Source organism: Denticeps clupeoides, chromosome 8, assembly GCF_900700375.1.
Source record: "Denticeps clupeoides chromosome 8, fDenClu1.1, whole genome shotgun sequence".
NCBI classification, from domain to species: domain Eukaryota; kingdom Metazoa; phylum Chordata; class Actinopteri; order Clupeiformes; family Denticipitidae; genus Denticeps; species Denticeps clupeoides.
Genome location: NC_041714.1, coordinates 20,684,458 through 20,704,312, shown reverse-complemented (window position 1 = coordinate 20,704,312; position 19,855 = coordinate 20,684,458). Strand labels below are relative to the sequence as shown.

Below are 19,855 nucleotides of genomic sequence, written 5' to 3'. Positions count from 1 at the left end.
AAGCGACACTAAGTTAAAGTGCAGTGATTGTAATGTATGTTGAAGGGACAACCTACAGCAGAAAGTTGATTATGGTTGAATGTGCTTGATTTTGCTGGTATATGTAACATTTTTGTATGGGCCCGATGTTGCCAAAGCTCAGTCATTTACCTGCAGGCAGCAGGAGGCACGATGGGGTGGGGTGTGGATGTAAACCATGCCAATGTTACAGTCAGCGGCCTCTTTTAGCAGGATAATGAGCCCTCACACACATAAAAAAAAAAAAAAAATCACATAACAAAGTGTTCAGTATGTCAACTTCGCCTCCAAATTGCCCAGAACTTGATCAAATCAAGAATCTGTTGGATGAACTTGGAAATCAACTTCCTTCTGGTTAGCACTATGGTGCCTGACCTATGAGAAGACCTTTTGAAATTCTGTGAAGTCTACAATGTGGCACCAACGAAACATCTAGCTGGAATTAAAGTCTACATTACCTCTACAGCTGAATTGCCAAATGAAATGCAATCAGTGATACTTCCTCGACACACGCACCACTGTCAAATATATCATAGCAAATTACACAACTCAGCCCCAGAATGGCAAATAAAGCACGGGACACACTCATGACTGATATAAACATTTATTTCTGTAGAAAACATTCATTTCTCAATTTTAAAAATATTCCCTCACATCTCACAGCAAACACAACATTAACGTTGAACCCGCTATGCCATATAAATAGGTTCTGTAAGACACACAGGTTCGGGGGCTGTTAAAGGTCTTTGGCTTGGTTTTTGGATCAACCTCTAATTTTTGTGACAAAGTTCCAGTTAACTATTGTCAATTGTACCTGTAAATGTGCTCATGAAAATCTGACTTTGAGAAAGCAACTCTATGAGAGCTGTGGATTTATAACAGAAGGTACAAACATACTAGTGACTGTCAGCTTCGACGTGTCTTCCAAAAGAGAGTCCACAGAGCTATTACAACAAGGTGGTAAAGCTACTGGATTTACATGGTGTGGCTCACGTAAGCAGCTCTGCTGCGGTGTAGGAAGAGGCCTTTTACTTCATGACCTTTAGGGACACAGACCCGCATTATATTATTTAAATGTAGAAAGAGAATGGGAGGTGAGAAGGTTGTGCTTCCTCTCGGTTTCATAAAGCTGCTTCTTCCAGGGCACAGGGTCTTCTGAATTCCTGCCCTCTTTCGTGGATCCACTTGTTTGATACTAGAAAATTCCAGAAGAAGAGAAAAGATTAAAACATTGGAATAGGAGTGATGTAAATCCACTGGCAGACTAAACTAACTGAGATGGAAAAAACATTAACAGATTAAAATAATGTCAAAAACTATCCTTGTGTTCATAAACAGTCATGTGACTGTTCATGTAATAATGTTGACGAATTAAACACTATATTAAATGTGGTTTACGTAATAAAAACTATGCTAAAATCTTTCCTTATTTCCATTGATGAAAACAAGACTATATTTTCTTATTATTATATTTGTATTTCTGTTTCCTGCTTCTCCCATCTAGTCGCACAGATGACGTCACTTCCTCAATTTCCGTTTGCAGCATTAATTAAATTTCACGTGGTGTGTAGGGGAACAGAGATGGTACGGAATTCCAGTCCATTAACATCCCTCCAAAGATTCCTCACAGACCAGGGGAAGATGACCACAGGATTACAGAGCTTTCTTTGCTGAGATGAAGATAAGAATAAATGGGCCATAAAAAAAAAAAAAAAATCCAAGACCTCTCTCTCCAAGAGACTGCCCCAGTCTCTTGGAGAGAGAGGTCTTGGATTTTTTTCCCCCCACTTCTGGAGAAGAAAGAAAACCCCTTTCTTTAATTCTCCTGGACTGTTGGATACTTTCGGACTCAATCACATTTGGTGGAACTAGGGCTGCACATTTGGGGAAAAAGGCATATTGCGATTATTGAGATCAATATTGCAATATGCGATTGCGATATGATAAAGGACACTTGCTTGTATATCAATGAAAAGTTGCATACTAATAGTGAAATGTTTAATTTCAAAGTGAAACATATAACATGAAATACCCAGTGCTTTCAAAATACAATATTCTACAAATATAAAATAATCACAAAAAATATTAAATAATCACAAAAAACTCTTTACGTTACTGTCGAACGACAAACCCTGGTAAGGCTAAACAACTGTTTTGATTATATTTGGCCATTATAAAATCCCGTATTATAGTTCTTACGTTTAACCAAAACGTTGTTTGGAGGCTGACTTGAACACAGGGATGCATAGCTTTGCTAGCTTAGCTAAGGTTAAGATTTGTAAACTGAGGTGAATTTCTTTAGGAAACCTTCAAAGTTTGAAAAAAGTTAACTAAACAGCTAAGAACAGTCTAAATAGTTAATGCCTACGTTTAGCCAAAACGTTGTTTGGAGGCTGACTTGAACACAGGAATGCATAGCTTCGCTAGCTTAGCCTAGCTTAGCTTAGCTAAGGTTAAGACTTATAAAACGGGATTTTATAATGGCCAAATATTTTCAAAATAATTGTCCAGCCTTACCTATGAAATGTAATCCCCCGGGATCTGGTTTGGAGCGTACAGCGGTTTGTACAGCCCCAAGCAGGCATTTTTATGCACTTCTCTCCATAGACATGTATATGCTTCACGCCACAGCAGAGCCTATCGCAATATGGTGGCGACGTTGACGTACGATGCAGCGCGATTACGATTGCGATTAGATTAATCGTGCAGCACTAGGTGGAACTATAGACTTTCATCTCACGTGTACTGTGTTCAAAAGGACATACCTAGTTAACTTCAGGTTCTCTAGTTATTGACAGAAACACCATGATAGAGGTGAATATGTGTGTGTACTGTGTGATGTCTCTGGAACCACCTACTTGTAACCTGAATAGCGAGAGTGTTTTTCATAAGGCTCATATCACTTTCCGAAAACGAGTGTCAGAATGAAGTCCTCTTCGTTCAGAAGGTCAAGGGGGGAGAAACAATGCCAGTCCTCCCTGCAACATCACACCATTGGCTAAGGCCTTCAACCTAGGGTGTGGTCTTACTGCAGATAAAGTTGGCATCCCATTGCCAAAAAGCAGCAAGGAGAAGAAGCAGAATCAAACATCTGAACCCGACTGAACAGAAGAAGACCAAGCAGCAACCTCTCCAACCTTCATCCTCAACGAAACCCTGCCCGCATGAGTCGACGCGATCAGATGGTCTCTCAACAAGTGCCCGCCTTATCACCGATAAAGTAGGACCGCTCTATGCCTTACTGTGTAATCATCTGTCAGACAGAACACGTTACGGATCGTGCGTAGTATGTTAGCACTGACTGTTCTTTACATAAGCCTGACACTGTGGTGCTCGTGAAGACAAGCTGCATTATAACATTATAGCCTTCTCCTAACGTTTGTACCTGATAATATGATTAAGGTAAAATCCGGCACCTTAACGTTCATCAAGATAGCTGTAAGAATGAGTGTGAATGAAACTTACCTCCCTTTCCTCTTTTTTTGTTGTTTGTAATAGTTTTAGAACTGGTATATAATAAAATAGTATGTTCAATATCTGCATTAAAATCTAGGGTCCCTACTGATAATGATCAGACCTGCTCGAAGTTGTCTTATAATAATAATAATAATAATAATAACAACAACAACCTCTGGGGACGCCCTTTCCGTGGCCTTTCCATGCCTTGTTATAAAATCATTATAACGAGTAGTCAAACAAGTGGAATTATTAATAATTTACTAAAAATCACATGCTTATGAATCAATTCACAAATTGATTCATAGCCACACCTTTGGGCTCAATTTACCCTACAGGATCTTTTGATGCACTTTCTGTACAATAAAGTAGAAAAGAAAATGTAATGTTTGGTCAATTCAAATAATGTTGTCTTATGTTATGACGTGGGTTTGACTAAAAAGAAAATTTGTACTTATCTTGCACTATATTGACTGGGTTAAACAGAACTGTAACTGTAAACTTACTAAAATTGACTAAAACTAGACTAAAATAGTCATGGATAATTCTAACTAAAATAAGTCTCATACTTTTCGTCGACTGAAACGTGACTAGACTAAAATGAGTCTGGACATGACCAAGACTATTAAAAACTAAAATGACAGGTTGACGCAAAGACTAGACTAAAACATAAAAAAAATAAAATAAAGCATAGCTAGACCATTGTAATCTAAAAAAATAAAAACAGTAAGACAAATTTATGCACAGTTACAAAATTAATCTAAATTTGACTTTCGCTTTATCTTGAAACTCACCCCACTTGTTGCCAACCAGTACTGGGCAGGCAGCATGTCTTGTGCTGTAGTCTCCTTCTCCACTGGGGAAGAGGTTATACCAAAAAACAGCAGAACCCTACAAGACATAATAAATTAATTAATTAAAAAAAAAAAAAACAAAAAAAAAAAAAAAAAAACTTATACGGTCATTAGAGATGCATGACCAGAGATTTGTGCATTTTCTCAGAAAGCGACACTTCATAACAATGAATAAAATTGTAGAATAGAATAAATAGAATAAAAAGAATGCTCTGGCTACCTTTTTAGGCAACACAGCCGCTCCAACATCTGTGAACACTGTGCCACCCCCTGCTGACACATCACTCATCTACAGAAAAAGAAACAAATCCTTCAGAATCATTATATTCACTTGTACATAAATTACAGAACCTGTTGAGAAAAGTAGTAACGTCTGAAGACTGTGAACTTACATAAAAAAGCCAGGTGGCAATGCGGTTTCCTGTGCCCAACTCTTTAAATGCATCAGGCTCATCTTTCTGTGGAGATACAAAATAAATAAAAAAATAAGATATAAAATAAAATAATAAGATACATGAAAGTATTAAGAAATCGATCAGAATATGTTATGTAAGTTATTTCTAGGCTAGTACCACCCCACATTATAGCGATACATTTTAATACCACTAGTCTTGTAAAATGTTGATATACTTATGTGATTACCAGGTCATTTCAGAACAAAACTAGCACTTACCCTTCCAAAGTCAAAATGGGGTTCGTATTGACCTCCTACTCCATAATTTGCTACCTGTAACAATAAAATGATAAATTAACTGTGAACTGAAAAAAAGCCAGTCAACATAAGACAATATCAAGAAAATGCAGGTTTTAATAACTTTTAATAAGGCAAAAGCTAAAATACCTTCTCAGATTTTCATGGAATCATATGAGACTGATAGCATTGTGCAGATGTCCTGACTTACTGAATCCTATAAAAGGTTGCTGCATGAAAACCAGGGTCAAACAGAGCAGTTCACGTCTTTACCTGGAGTTCCTCAGCTGTGTCCATATCCAGACCTGTGATGTCCTGTATTCTCCTGTTGATCTTCTCGATCGTGGGATGCTCATATGCGGTCAGCCATGCACTTGGGCAAAGAAACAAGAGGGGGAACAGAACGCTGAGCACCACACGTCACAAACCTTTAGTGGGAACAAATTCCCCCGGCATTTTATACGGCAGCGGTCTCATCCGGTGTTAATAATGATAAAAATCATGCTCCATGCCACAGAGGCCTGTTGGTCAGTCCGGTTCATGACAGCACAGAACTCAGCAGAGTATCCGGGTTTTCCTCCAGCCTCCCTTCGCCCTTATCAACTGCTGTCAAACAGACGCTGTGGAAACTCTGCAGCAGGTATGCAACGCCAACCAGGACCAAATTAAAAAGGGCAGGACTGGGAGAAAATGACCACAACGGCTTCAGGAACTGAACTGACCGGTCACGTTTTAATGGGCTTTGCAGATTGCATGCACAAGAGTGAAGAAAGAATAAAACGGAGAGAGGAGAGAGGAAGGGAAAAGTTTGATGAAGCGGTTCGAGTGTAAATGTGTGTCTGCGTTTGTGGCATCTATCCACTTTCAGGGCTTTTGTGCTGTGATACAGTCAGTGCTTTCCAGAGATGCGCTGGTGCGCTGATGCAATATTGGAAGTTATGACAAAACCAGCATCAGATTTTTCATGGACTTTTAGACACATTGCAAGCAGTTTCAAGTTTGCAATGACTTTCTCAGAATTTTTTATTTTTTTTTTATTGAGTGATTCAAGATCAACCGATTACCAATCTCAATCAAGGTACTTTTGTATATCAATATAGCCTCTCTGGCTTTGAAATATAAAGAGCTTGCATTCACACGTTTAGACTGTAGCACTTTGATTGGAGCAGATGGCTGGAAACATATTTAGAACCACAGGCCTTTCATGGACCACACCCTAAACACCAGTAACCCCCCAACACACACACACACACACACACACACACACACACACACACACTGAGCAGTAATAAACAGGGAGGGTAAAACCACAGTTGCGTAGTCAAGTTGCATTTCAAGCTATTTTTGATAGCATGACTAAGTGCTTTGATCTGGAATACAGTATTTAGGAAAATAAAATCTCTGGATGGACCCTTCTCTGGCAGCCTGATGAGGAATATGAACACTGGGTCATGGACGAACATGAGGAAGCAACAAGCCTTCCCCAACTTAGAGGGGAAAAAGGTCCTCTCCATCTGAACCGATTGGAGGCACAGAACCAAGTCTTCGTCGGCGAAAGCGGCGTCATAGCCCTAGTGGCGCACCAGAGCCAGGCTGGGGGGTGAACCTTGACCCCTTACCTCTTGGACACTCTGTACTGAGCGGTGGTGAGCTCTCCGGTTATGGGGTCATGTACGGTGGCGCGCCTTAGCTATTTCCCAAGAGAGAACAACACAGACACAAAGACAAGGTAGACAGGTGGAAGAATGAGAACAGAGCAGTGGCGAACATTGAAGCCAGGTAAAGAAAAGAGAGAGAGGGACAGGTGGTCACTAGTGGTCAATTTGTAAAGTGATTGTAAGTAGACCAGAAACCCTGTTCTACCACAGCATGAAGCAACCTTAATTTGCATGACAGAAAAGCTATAGAAAGTTTCCAGTTACTTTTTCTCTTCCGTTTACTCCCCCTATGCTGCTTTTAAAGCCCAATGGGCGCACGTCTCTGCATATTCTCATTTTCTCTTGATTGGATATTATTTCTCATGTAACGTGGGGGTCCAAGGAGTATGGAATGGTTTTAAAGGTGAGATATGTACTTGGATTGTACTAGCAGCAGAGGGGGGAGGGTGATCTGGTTTCCTTCAGGTCCTTACCTCTTGCTGATTCTGTAGGAGGCAGTCTCCAGCACACCCGTGATGGGGTTGGAGATGGTGGCCCTGCGCAACTGCGGAGCCATGAGAGGCGTTACACTCTACACTGCAACGCTGTTATTATGGACTTTAGAGGGTCCAGCGACAACCTCTCACACCGAGGACAAAACCACCTGATCAAATATGCAATAATACCCAAAAATATTCTCTAGGCACTTTGTCCATTCAGACACAAAATTCAGTAAATTACTCAACACACGAAATGAGTCATTACAAAATGACTCAGCTATAGACATAACTTCATTTTTATTAATTAATAAAGTACCGAGTTACTGAGTACTGAGTAAATTTTTTTCCACTCTCCACGTGTCCATTACATTCATCCCGGCATCTCTGCGCTATTCTAATCAGTTGCTCGGTAACTCTATTTTATGAATGAACTCCCTGTACAAACCCACACATGCAGCGTTGTACACCACTGCACCGGGCTGTTTACATGAGGGGAAAAAGTAATAATAAATCACTCACCCTCGGTTTGGCCAGTTCCTTCACTTTTTCGATCTCACTGTCCGAGATAATGTCATGGTAACGCACAATATGGGGCCGGTCCCATTCATCTTCCACCTTAACGGGGCCAAGCAGGAGGCGTGGGTTGTGTCTGTTGTCATAGTACCGGCAGAAGAGACGGCTTTGTCTACGAGGGGTCTGAGAGGGAGAGACTATGATTAGATTCCATGCAGTGGACAGGAGTCCACAGGGAGTGACAATAAATTTTTTTTTTTTTAAAAAAAACGGTCCGCACCATTTTAACACCTTCCCCTCTACACAGTTGTTCATACTTCTTCCTCTCTGGAAGAGGATCTTTGGACCTCTTCCTCTGAGCTTCCCTTTTCTCTATCTGGCTCTTCACGTGCTTCTGCTCCTCTTCTTGGGCTGAGGCCTCCTCTTTCCTCTGTTTCTCAAGCTGGAATTCAAAGTACTTCAGGTTTCCATTCGCCCTCTGGTGGGTGGGGTCTACAGACAAGAATACGTGTCATTTGTTAGTTTTGTGAAAGACAAGTGACCCTTAAAAAAAAAAAAAAAAAAAAAAAAAAAAAAAAAAAAGGTACGGAGTGCAAAGTAACAGAAGGTTCACATCATATCTAAGTTCAAATATTCGGTCTACACAAGTTTAGAACCATAGTTTGTACGTGATAAATAACAAATCACATTGAAATTTACATTAATATAATATTATTGGGTACATGTTGGTTTTTGGTAGGCATTTTTATAGATTTTAAAAAGGTTCTTGGTCTAAATGTATAAAGTGAAAGTGAAGGGATTTTTATTGTGAAACATTGCAGCACAGCACATGGTGACACAGTTGAATGTGTCCTCTGCATTTAACCCATTTAACGCAGTGGGCGGCCATGACAGGCGCCCGGGGAGCAGTGTGTGGGGACGGTACCTTGCTCAGGGGCACCTTGGCGCGTCGGGATTCGAACTCACCCAGTTTAAGAAGTCTTTTAGTGAGCTCCAGTGCTCTCTCCAGCTCTCCCTGCTGATAGATGGCGTAACTGAGGTAGTCTATGACCGTCACCTTGTCGATGGCTGACTCTTCTCCCTGGTCCAGCTGTCTCAGGGCCTGAGCCATCCACAGCTCTGTATGGTAGTAGTCCACATCACTGTAGGCAATCTTGCCCAGCTCGTAACAGTCCTCTACAGTCATGGAGCTTTTGTAGCGCACACCTGAAGGGGGGCCAGTGAAGAGACACACACACACACACATATATAAACTTTATATGCATGTGTATTATATCACGCGCCACACAAATATTATCACTAACCAATGATGCCATTAAGACACGCTAATGAAAAGCAGGAATTGGTCGTGCACCTCCATCAACCAACACACAACTCACCAGGTAGGTTGCCGGTAGAGATGGTATTGGAATCCAGCTGGTAGGTGTCCTGTAGCCTCAGCAGAGCTTTAGCTGCTCCTGTCTGGTCCTCGTCCGTTGGGAAGTACTGCCTCTGGATGGTTAGGTTTGAGATGAATCCTGAGGAGCAACATCACAATCGTAGGTCCTCATGAAGAACTTCGCCTAGGGCATCACAGCGACAGCACAGCAAGATGATTCCGCACCATCAGCGGTGTCTTTCAGCACCAGGTTCTCCAGATCTCCCCACTCCGTGTTGAGCCGCTTCATCAGTTTGAAGGCATTGACTGGGTGTCCCAGGAATCCCTCAGGGTCCTCGACGGCTGTGGACGTCAAGGTGTCCAATCGGTCTGCCCACCTGAAGAGACAAAGAGGAAAGGAATCTTAATTGAGGCCAGCAAGCCGGTTTTTAAATACAGCTATGTAGTACAAGTGGCAAAACCCCTCACCGTTTAACCTGCTCCAGTTTGCTCTCTTCCGCTCGGATGTAGTCCTTTAGAGAGGTCACCAGGTCTTTCTCCGTGTACAGCAGATCTGTCATATGGCCTGGAGGGGAAGACAGCAAATGGCATGACATACGTGCACGCATTTTAGTTACACGTCTAGAAGAAATAAAAGAAGAGTTTATTAGACTCTTACCAATAGAGGTGAAAAAATCCGAGTGAGCTGACAGAGTGTGAATGACACAACTGAAAAGCAACAGAGAGCCGAGCCGTGCCATCCTGACGGAAGAAACGGAGAGGTAACGATGACCAAAATTGGCCCTTAAAACGCTTAATGCAGAAAACGTGCTGAAGCGTTTGCTAGTTTTACAAACACAGCATTTGGCAGACGCCGTTGACTCAAATCATTCTATTCACTCGGTTGCCTTTTTTCCTTACACAAATGTCAGGCTGCAGGTTGCAAAATATGAACAATGAAGCATTAAAAATGCATAGATGAAGATTCTAAATATCTGGCACGTAGATTTGTTAAAGAAAAGGAGTGATGAGGAATGAGGAAAGCGAGCAGAGACTTGCTCTACAAGCTAAAGCAAATCTTACAGTCCAAATATGCACACATTTGCACATATTACTTCTCACGTGATTCTTTTCGAGCTTTATACAGTCCCTGACAAAAGTCTTGTCGCTTATCTCTTTTGTAGAAACACCTGCTATTAACCTGACTTTTAATTAATCAATTGGTGTTAGAAATAGCTCACCTGAAAAGCTAAAACCCTAACAAATGATGTTCAATGCATTGAAATGAATTAGTGAAAAAAGACAGGAGGTCAAATTTTGGCAAGACAAAGTTTTGTTGGCTATACAGAAATTGAACAAATTGACTGCAACTACAAAAATGTCAGCAAATTAAGTAGTGGTGCTGTGAGATCCAAATTTAACATCTTGTATGACTTCAATGAACTTAAAGGACTGCATCCATGCAGTTTGGCAAGGATTCATACAATTTATTGATGAAGTTATCAGGAACAGCCAAAAAAGCGATCTTGCATGCCTCCCAGAGTTCATCAATACTCCTTGGTTTCGTCTTCCATGCTTCCTCTTTCATCCTACCCCACACATGCTCAATGATGTTCATGTCTGGTGACTGCGCTGGCCAATCCTGGAGCATCTTGATCTTCTTCGCTTTGAGGAACTTTGATGTGGAGAGGGAAGTATGTGATGGAGCACCATCCTGCTGCAGAATCTGGCCTCTTTTATTAAAATTTCTTGGTATTTCAGACTGTTGATGTTGCCTTCCACCCTGCAGATCTCTCGCACACCCCCATACTGGATGTAACCCCAGACCATGAGTTTTCCACCACCACTTCACTGTTTTCTGGGTGAATCTCGGATCCATGCGGGCTCCAGGAGGTCTCCTGCAATATTTGCGGTGACTGTGCTGTAATTCAACAGAAGGTTCATCTGAAAAATCCACCTTCTGCCACTTTTCCAGCGTCCATCCTTTTAGCAGGCTGTGGGCCTCGGCAAATGCGCACGTTTTTTCAATTGTCTTTTGTTTAGTGCTGGATTCTGGACACTGAGTCGACAATGGAGGCCATTTCGAGACAGAATCCGACAAACTGTTCTGGTTGACACAGGGACATCAGGTGACCAGGTCTCGTGGAACTCTGCTGCATTGGAAACTGGGCTGGCCTTGGATTTTCAAGCCAACAAACAGTCCTCTCGTCTTGCAGTTGTCTTGTGGTGTCTGCCAATCCTGGGCTCATCAAAAACGTCTCCAGTCTCTTCAAATCTTTTTTTTTTTTTTTTAATCTTCTGTACTTGACGCTGAGACACATTGAAGGTCTCTGCCACATCAGCAGCGGATCTGGTCTTCAGCCTCTTGATAAATCAGCACTTTAGTTTCAGCTTGAATCTTCTAGTTGCAGTTGATGTAAAGGTTTAGTGTTCTGGGCTTCTTTTTATACACACCTGACACCCAATTGATCCATTATTAGTCACGGATGAAGCTCATATGAAAAGGCGACAACACTTATGTCTTCGCAAAAATGTACTCAATGGGCTTTACCAAGCTTTGAATATTAGAATACTTTTTGACCGTTTTTCGTTTTGCACTGAAACATTATTACAAAGGCTGTTGGGAATAAAATGAACCATTTCTTGGGAAATATATTTCAGAGGCACTTGAGGTCAATTTGTACACAAGCGACAAGACTTTTGTCAGGGACTGTATATATATTCAAGATATTTTACTGCTTTGGCAGAAACTAGAAAACTATAATATAATGTAAAAACGTAAAAAGGCTGCAGGATGTTCTGAATTGGCGGTAACGGCGCACGTTCATCGTTATTTCATGAGCATTATAAAAAAAAAAGTAATGCATGTGTCGCGAACAATGCATGTAAAAATAGGCACACAGCAAAAGCAAAAGAACAAAGTTTCCATCAGCGTGTGCGTGTCGCTGTGATCGTGGTCGGAGTTCCCCGGTTTTACTCGGGCTCCGGCTGCGCGGTACCGGGGTGAAGGAGAGGACTGCCACGTCCTCGCCCCACCCACTCTGGACGAGCACCGGCATCCCTGCCTCGGACGGGGGGACCCGAACCCCGCGGAAAGTTCCTGCCCGAGGTGGCCACGGCCGTGCGTGGATACGAACAGAAGTTAAAAGACGCGAGATAAAGACATTCAGCAGTCAGCTTCATTAGCTTCGGAGCGTTAGCCTGCGGAAAACACGTTAAGTGAATGCATGGCGAGCATATCTTGAAGGAAAACCTTCACAAAGTGAGTAATTTCGGTTATATGTATCTTTAAAAAAAAGCAATATAAAAATCACAGTGGACGCATGCAACGCACGTTTTTGCCAGAAGCAAACTTCCAACTTTAAATAATTTGAGGGAAAAAAACAATGCAACGTTTTCCAGAAGTCACTGAATGGTCACTAAAGAACTATCCGAGCCAGACGTGCACAGGAACGGGCTCTTCTTCGTCGCGTCCTTACCTCTGTCTCCTCGGTGTGGACGTCCCGTCTCTCGCCCCCCCCTGCTTCTGCAGCCGCCTTTTTATCCTCCCCGCCGCCCCGGTCGCGGCACTGTCCCGCTCGACGTCCCTACGTGCGGAATCTCACACACGCAACTCCAGCCCACGTCCCGAAGCCAGTGGAAGCGTCGCTCTGCGCATGCGCGCAGGACGCAACTCCAGTCTGACGTGCGGCGTCGGTTCGTGGTGTTCAGGAAAGCGTCCCGGTCGGACGTGCGTTGGGATTTTTAAGCAGGTACATACGTTTCAATGCTGACAAACACCGGGAAGCACGACGCCGCGCCTGTCCTGGATCCTGTGGCGTCGGAGGTCGGCCCGGGGTTGGAGACCAGCATGCCTTGCGAACAGCATGTGCGTTAAAAAGGACCGAGCTTGGCGGAGTATTGTAAAAACGAAGTTCAATGCTGATGTATGCAAATGTGTTCTGTGTGGATTGGGATGTGAAAATATCAGAATCTACAGCTGGTGTGTGTGTGGCGGGGATGCGGTAGCGGCACACCGTGGAGTAGATGTGTAGGACCGGGGGGTTGGTCGGTAAGCAGCGCGGCTTACCTCCCTACCGGACACCCACAGTTGAAATTATTGTATTTGCAGTTGCTGCTCCTTAATTGTGGAACACGCTGACCCTGGAGCTTCGTAGCCTCACCAATGTGTCTGTGTTCACATCAAAACTTAAGACCATTCGGCACTTTAAGGCGTCATGCCAGTTTTTAGTTTATTTCATCTATTTGTAACTAGGCTTCTATTTAGCTTTTCTCTCTTTTTTTCTACCAGTTTAATTATTTGAGTTTTCATGTGTTCCAACTGTTACATGTTTGCCTAATACTGTGATGCTCTTCGGTCAACTTAGGTTATTAAAATGTGCTAAATAAATAAACATTGATTCCTAGAATCGTGCTTCATAAAAAAAACCCGATGGTCAAAATGAGCTTCAAAAGAGTTAAAATGCAACCTTATGCATCCATCCTTCCCTTGGAAGAAAGAAAAGGATCTAGAGCGATCGTTAAGCTGTTAAAGAAGGTCCACGGTGTCCCCAGGGAGGGAATTCTGTCACCTTGAGTACCACCATGTATCCTGCAGTACTTCACAGTGGGTTGAGACTGTTTACTGCCAGATGTTCTGCTGTCCATCAAAGCTGGATCTGGCATATAAAGTAAATTTACTACCTTGGATTTATGGTAAAGTTTTTTTGTTCTCCTTTTGTTCACCTTTATTACATTTCTTACATTTCATAGTCTATACAGTGTAATGTATGTTTAGACCCTGCCTTTAGAGACTTTGAGTTTGTGTATTTGTGTTGTTTGTGTGTCAAAACTCAAACACCTCTGACAAATTCTTCTCAAAATCCCAGTCAATAAAATACACACAGTATTTTAAAGCACGCTCAACTTCAACGCATCCCACACAGGGCAAAACACAACAAGGATATATGAGGTGAGGAAAACATCATTTCCAGAGGAGAAAATCTGAGGCTAGTTGTACCTCATACTGTGTGAAGTGATTTTTTTTCTTTACACGACCAAAACCATTATCCCAAAATGTACATGTAACAATTCCACCATTCTTAAACTAATACTACACTGTGTTTGTAATATTTTTTAAATATAAAGTGTTATGTGTGTAAACATACTTTTCTTTCTCATACTAACAATTTCCCAAATCTCAACCAAATATGTCCAAATGTATTCATATCTCACTAAGTATTTCCCATAAATAAAACTGTGACAACAAGTTGGGCCATTGTGATTCAGATCATAGATACGCAGAATTGTATAAAAAGTATATTTCATTTCCAGAAATAAAGACATTACCATTGGCGGAAATTAAAGTGCATGTATATATATTGATTCCTCAGTTTAATGGCAATTCAGATTCGATTGTGTTTATAAATTCAACAGGTACAGGCTATTTAGGACTTTGAACTGAATCTGCATCTGAAATAAGGAAAGTAAGGTGGGGTTTTATTTTCTTACCTACACATTTGCCTTTAAGAAATCCCTTATTCTCATCCATTAGTCTAACAATTTATTAGTTTAATCCACAGTCCATCCTACAGATGGATGTCATCAAGTGAGGTCAACTGTTGTCCAAACAGCTGTTCCTCATAGTCAGAGAGTTGCCATAGAAACCCAGCGTTGGGTGCAGCACAGCCTCTCCTCTCCTTCAGCCAGCGAAAGGCATGGAGCAGGGACCAGCAGCGGTGCTCCATGAGGAACGCCAGCATCAGAACTGAGCTGCCGAGGCACCCGCCACGTAGGGCGCGGCCAATGAACCTGGAGGCTGCGGGCAAGGCTTCGCTCAGGTCCTGCTGGGCGCAGGTGCAGGTACCGCACCGCGCTGGGGAAGGCGTCCTGGAACTCGGCGGTGGCGTTCACCACGTGTGTGATGTGGAGGTTTTGGATGATGCGACAATTGCGGGCCTGGGCAGCCGAACCCTGGAACAGTGCCCCGTCCAGGATTTCTGAGGGGTATATGGTGAGGGAGTGGCGCTCGGAGTCTAGCAGGATTATGCGTGGGGGGCACAGGAAGGGGTAGAGGGAATGGAACGCTGAGTAGCCGCCCATAAGGATCACAGGATCCATTCCCAACTCACTGAGCTGTAAGAAGCATCGCTGCAGAGACGGGGAGTCCTTTAGTGCCTCTTCACGAATGACTTAATTAGCAAATGAATCAGTCACACTTGTATCATTACCAGGTATGAGGTATCGCCGCTGGGTGTAACGTTACAGGGCCGTTAGGTAAGAGTTGTACCTGGACTGTGGCCTTCTTCAGCATACAGCAGTATGATGGAGAACTCCTGAAGCTGCGCACAGCTGATCAAACATCCAAGCTCGGGGTGCATGACTGTAACGCTCACCCGAGCTGTCACTAAGTGGCTCTGTTTATATCTTCAAACAAGACACATCGTCTTAGTCCTTCTCTCCCACACATCTGAAATCAATTGGTGGTAGTAGGGTGGTAGTAGCCTAGTGGGTAACACACTCGCCTATGAACCACAAGACCCAGGTTCGAATCCCACCTACTACCATTGTGTCCCTGAGCAAGACACTTAACCCTAAAATTGCTCCAGGGAGACTGTCCCTGTAACTACTGATTGTAAGTCGCTCTGGATAAGGGCGTCTGATAAATGCTGTAAATGTAAATGTAAATGTAAATTCTTAAACTATCTTAAACAAGGATTCCTTACTGTCTACTTTGTTAAAGACATCTTTAGGTTCATGATATCTGCAGAGTTGGCCAAAGTACTCTGAAGAAGTCATGTTGGCTTTAGTAATGTATTCGGTAATGTATTCCCTTACAGTACATGAATGTATTCTGAAAGAATACTTTCAGAATACATATAAAATACATTTTTGAAATGCTGTGTTGTATCATTATCATCTGCTATATGTCAGGGTGGTGGATTTGTCAAGTGCCCTTTGTATCTCAGCATCAACATGAATGATTGATTTATTATTGCGTTTCATTTACATCCACATTTGACTGTGTTCTGAATATGTATTCCGACACATGAAAGGCCCTGAGGATTCGTTATGTTTTCACTGGTGATTCCATTCTACACTTAGGGCAGCAGTTGGCTGGTACTACATTTACATTTACAGCATATATCAGATGCCCTTATCCAGAGCGACTTACAATCAGTAGTTACAGGGACAGTCCCCCCCTGGAGACACTCAGGGTTAAGCGTCTTGCTCAGGGACACAATGGTAGTAAGTGGGATTTGAACCTCCAAATAATGCCTAATCTTAGCCAGAATTTTTTCTTTAGAAACTGATCACCAATGAAGACGGTGGCTGGGTGTCTGATCCCCTTCGTAGACTGTCAGGTGGGTTGGGCTACACACAATTAACAAGGTGGACAGGACAAATAGGGACAACGTACATGTTTCTGTATGTATGCCTATGAATTACCTATGAACCGGGTGACCAAAAAGTCCCAGGCTCAAACCCCACCTATTGCCACTGTGTTCCTGAGCGAGACACTTAACCCCAAATTACTGCAGGGGTTTGCCCTTGTAAATCCGACTCGGCTAAATATGATGTGACATGTGCAGTAGTTACTTCTCTGCACTGCGGCAGTCCAATATGAGAACATAATTAGGGTCATGAAGTTATACACCTGCTGTGGAGTCACATACCCCCTTTCTATGGTAGCCCTCTCAGGTTGAGCTGGGATCCGGATCCCCTCTGAATGCACGTACGCACATGCATGCACGCACGCACGCACACACACACACACACACACACACACAGTTTTATTAATGTCCAAACGTTTTCATGTCTACAATTGGAACCTTCACGGTCACAGGCAAACGTGCTCACTTGCATGAGCTGAACCACGTTAATGAGCCATGTTCAAAGGTACACTCTATAGCATCAAAAGAGCGGTTATAAGCATTTCCGTTCTCCGTATTAATAGAGACTGAAGGCGTAGGTTTGCAGGTGTTCCCAGGTTTTTCACACGAGACATGTAGGCTTTTATCTACTCTGTGACAAGGAAATAAGATTCATGTCATCTTTTCCATACGTTTAAATTGTTAAAGTTCATATTTACTGTAGAGGTAAGGTGATTAACGCTTGATCCCATCACATGTCTTCCTTCCCCGCCAAATTACTCAAATTTATCTAAACAAAACAGAGGACTAACCTGGACAGCTCAACGCCCATGTTTTTAGTGGACGGCATTCACAATCTGTAGCCAAAGCCTTCTATCTTCTCACTTCTATGGGACAAGCGTCAGAAATGGGACGGCAGCCATCCCAGTTGTGCATTAAAAAAAAAGTTTGGTAGCCACGATCGCTCACAAATATCTTTTTACATCCATGAAAAAGGCAGTGGGTCAGTGTCTTCTCAAGGTTTTCATGTACGACAGCTGTATTTGTTTGTTCCTCTCCTTGCCTCCCCTGTGACCCATATTTTAGCCGACTGCCATAGCAACAGGCTGGGGTGAAGAGTTCGGGAAAAGTGGGGGGGTTCTGTCTGTGACAGGTCAGATAAAGGGTGCTGGGTGGAGAGTACAATGTGCTAAACACAACTTGCATACTTTTCATTTTAGAAAGTAGGCCAGAATGTATGTGGATTGGATTGGAAATTATTGAATATTGTGTTTGTGCTGGCCAGGTCTAAACCATTAAACACATAATGAACTGTTCTTAATGTAATGAAAGTTCTTATATAAAATAAGTAAAAATATAGTAAAAAGTGCATGAATATAACAAATGCTGAATTACAAACGCAGCTGCTATGTACCTATTTGTGTCCAAAAATATAATGAAATTTTGCTATCTGTTTACTAAATTAAATAAATTACTACTGGTCTATTTTACATGAACCGGCTGATACTCTAATTCTAAATTGAATCTATAAATAAATATTTAATAGACCAAAAAATATCATCAGATCTTATCGTTGGTCAATCATGTGCTAAAAATGGGCCCATTTAAACTGATTCCATGATTATTTAGAGTTGCTCATTGAGTTTAATATTGTGGCCATCGATGAAACAGGTAAAAATAATTAGCAGGAACCCTGGTTGTACATTGTATGCCTGGTGGTTGCTGTGTGTTCAATCGTGGGTCTGTCCCGGTGGGAAGAACCGTGGGGGTCAAAGTTCACGCAGTGGCCTGATCACAGTAATGGACCGTAATGGCTCAGGGTCGCAAGGATTTTTCTCGTCGCTTGTCTAGGACCAGCTCACCGCTGGTGACAAACACTTTCTGGTGGATACCCTTTCCTAAGGCCTTACTTGCATTTTTTTTACCAAATGGACTAAACTGAAACTTTTTTTTTTGAGCAATAAGGTCGTATATCTGAGTCACTTGCCATATTCATTTTATATATCAATGCACTAGTTTGCTGAATGTGCATTAGAACACAAGCACAGCGCCTGACTTTTGGAAGAGAGAAGCATGATCTGTTCTGCTGGATTGAGGTGATGGAAAATGGGAGGTGGCAGGAGCCAGGAAAAGTCTGATTTCAAAATGGAATTTATACTTAAATGTCCATACAGGACTGATAACCAATAAATAGCAGTATTTAGACATGGTTTGCCTTTTCTTTTAAAGTAATTATATTTTAGATAATTCAAATAGAGAACTTTAATAGGCCAAGTACATCCGTTTTTAAAAATCCCATGCAGGGTGGAATTTTCCTTCAGTTCCCGCTGGAAGAGCTGGAGAAACCCCTTGTTGACGAGAGTATCCTCTTGGCGGAATTCCTGTGCTCCTCCACCCCTTGTGCTGGGTTTCGGTGCAGCTTTGCTGGCCATGCTTTTATACTCACTAGTCGATAAACTGCACCGTTTTGCTTGTGGCATATTCATCCCTCAGTACCACTATCCTTATGCAGTACCATTGACTTTTGCACAGGTAAGGACCCTGATATAAATACAGAATTAAAGACTTTGAACTGACACCAATTTATTAGGATTTAACAGAAAATTGCCCGATTCGTGTCAGTAAAAAATTCAAAAAAAAAATCCTGTTGGGTTGCAACAGAGAGGCATTCCAAATTTGGTGCAGCTCTGCAATTACATTTACAGCATTTATCAGACGGCATTATCCAGAGAGACTGTAGTTACAGGGACAGTGCGCCCTGGAGCAACTCAGGGTTAAGTGTCTTGCTCAGGGACACGATGGTAGTAAGTGGGGTTTGAACCTGGGTCAACATTATAACTGATACACTGACTGTGGTCAGTTTTTTTATATCCAGAGAATGGACATTCTGGTGGCACCGCTGTGTTGAGGACAGTTCTATCTGATGTGCAGTGGCCCTCCACCAGATGCTGTGCACCGATAATGTAAAATGAGTGTAAAACAGTAAAAATGAGTGTAAAATGCACACAGAATCTGATGCCTTCTGTGTAAATATTAATGGCTAGAACTCAGTCCATTGTCCCCAGGTCCTGATAACGTTGTTGGTGCTGCTGGCTACGCATGCGGTGGGCCTGAGGCTCAGGGAGCGTCTGCTGGTGCCCGCGGTGTGCGGCAGCGTGCAGGCGGTTCTGGAGCTCTGGGCGGAGGCCAGCAGCCACTCCGGGCTGCATCCTCTGCTCGCGGGCCCGCTGCCTGTCCTCAGCGTGCTGTGGACCCACCTTCTGTCCGCCTCACCTGCCTGGTTGCTGCTGTCACCGCTGCTTCCACTGCCGTGACAGATACACCACTAGCAAGGGACAAGTGTCACCGTGAGTGAAATGTCTTTCCCTGTTTCTCTAGCCTCTATGGGTGTATACTCTGTGGAACCAGTCGAGTGCATCTTCTCCCCGGTCGGTGTGGTCCTACACAGCCTTTCTCTGGCCTGGCTCTCCAAAGTGG

The 19,855-nt window shown here is 42.7% G+C and overlaps 1 protein-coding gene across 4 annotated transcripts; it reads right to left on the bottom strand.

Moving 5' to 3' along the window:
- Nucleotides 1-606: 606 nt before the first annotated feature.
- p4ha1b (prolyl 4-hydroxylase, alpha polypeptide I b) lies at nucleotides 607-12,857 on the bottom strand. 4 transcript variants are annotated; one of them, XM_028989060.1, is made up of 15 exons: nucleotides 12,506-12,857; nucleotides 9,706-9,788; nucleotides 9,516-9,612; nucleotides 9,273-9,424; nucleotides 9,049-9,186; nucleotides 8,636-8,887; nucleotides 7,950-8,161; nucleotides 7,676-7,852; nucleotides 6,639-6,709; nucleotides 5,293-5,392; nucleotides 5,002-5,055; nucleotides 4,721-4,786; nucleotides 4,549-4,617; nucleotides 4,269-4,365; nucleotides 607-1,213 (listed from the first exon to the last, which is right to left on the bottom strand). In XM_028989060.1, the coding sequence occupies exons 2-15, from the start codon at nucleotides 9,785-9,787 to the stop codon at nucleotides 1,140-1,142; spliced, it is 1,641 nt and encodes a 546-aa protein (XP_028844893.1). In that variant the 5' UTR covers nucleotide 9,788; nucleotides 12,506-12,857; the 3' UTR covers nucleotides 607-1,139. The 4 variants fall into 4 exon arrangements, with proteins under 4 accessions (XP_028844893.1, XP_028844895.1, XP_028844892.1 ...); XM_028989062.1 differs by having other exon boundaries at nucleotides 8,636-8,875; nucleotides 12,506-12,856; XM_028989059.1 differs by lacking the exon at nucleotides 6,639-6,709 and adding an exon at nucleotides 7,151-7,221 and having other exon boundaries at nucleotides 12,506-12,854.
- Nucleotides 12,858-19,855: the final 6,998 nt, after the last annotated feature.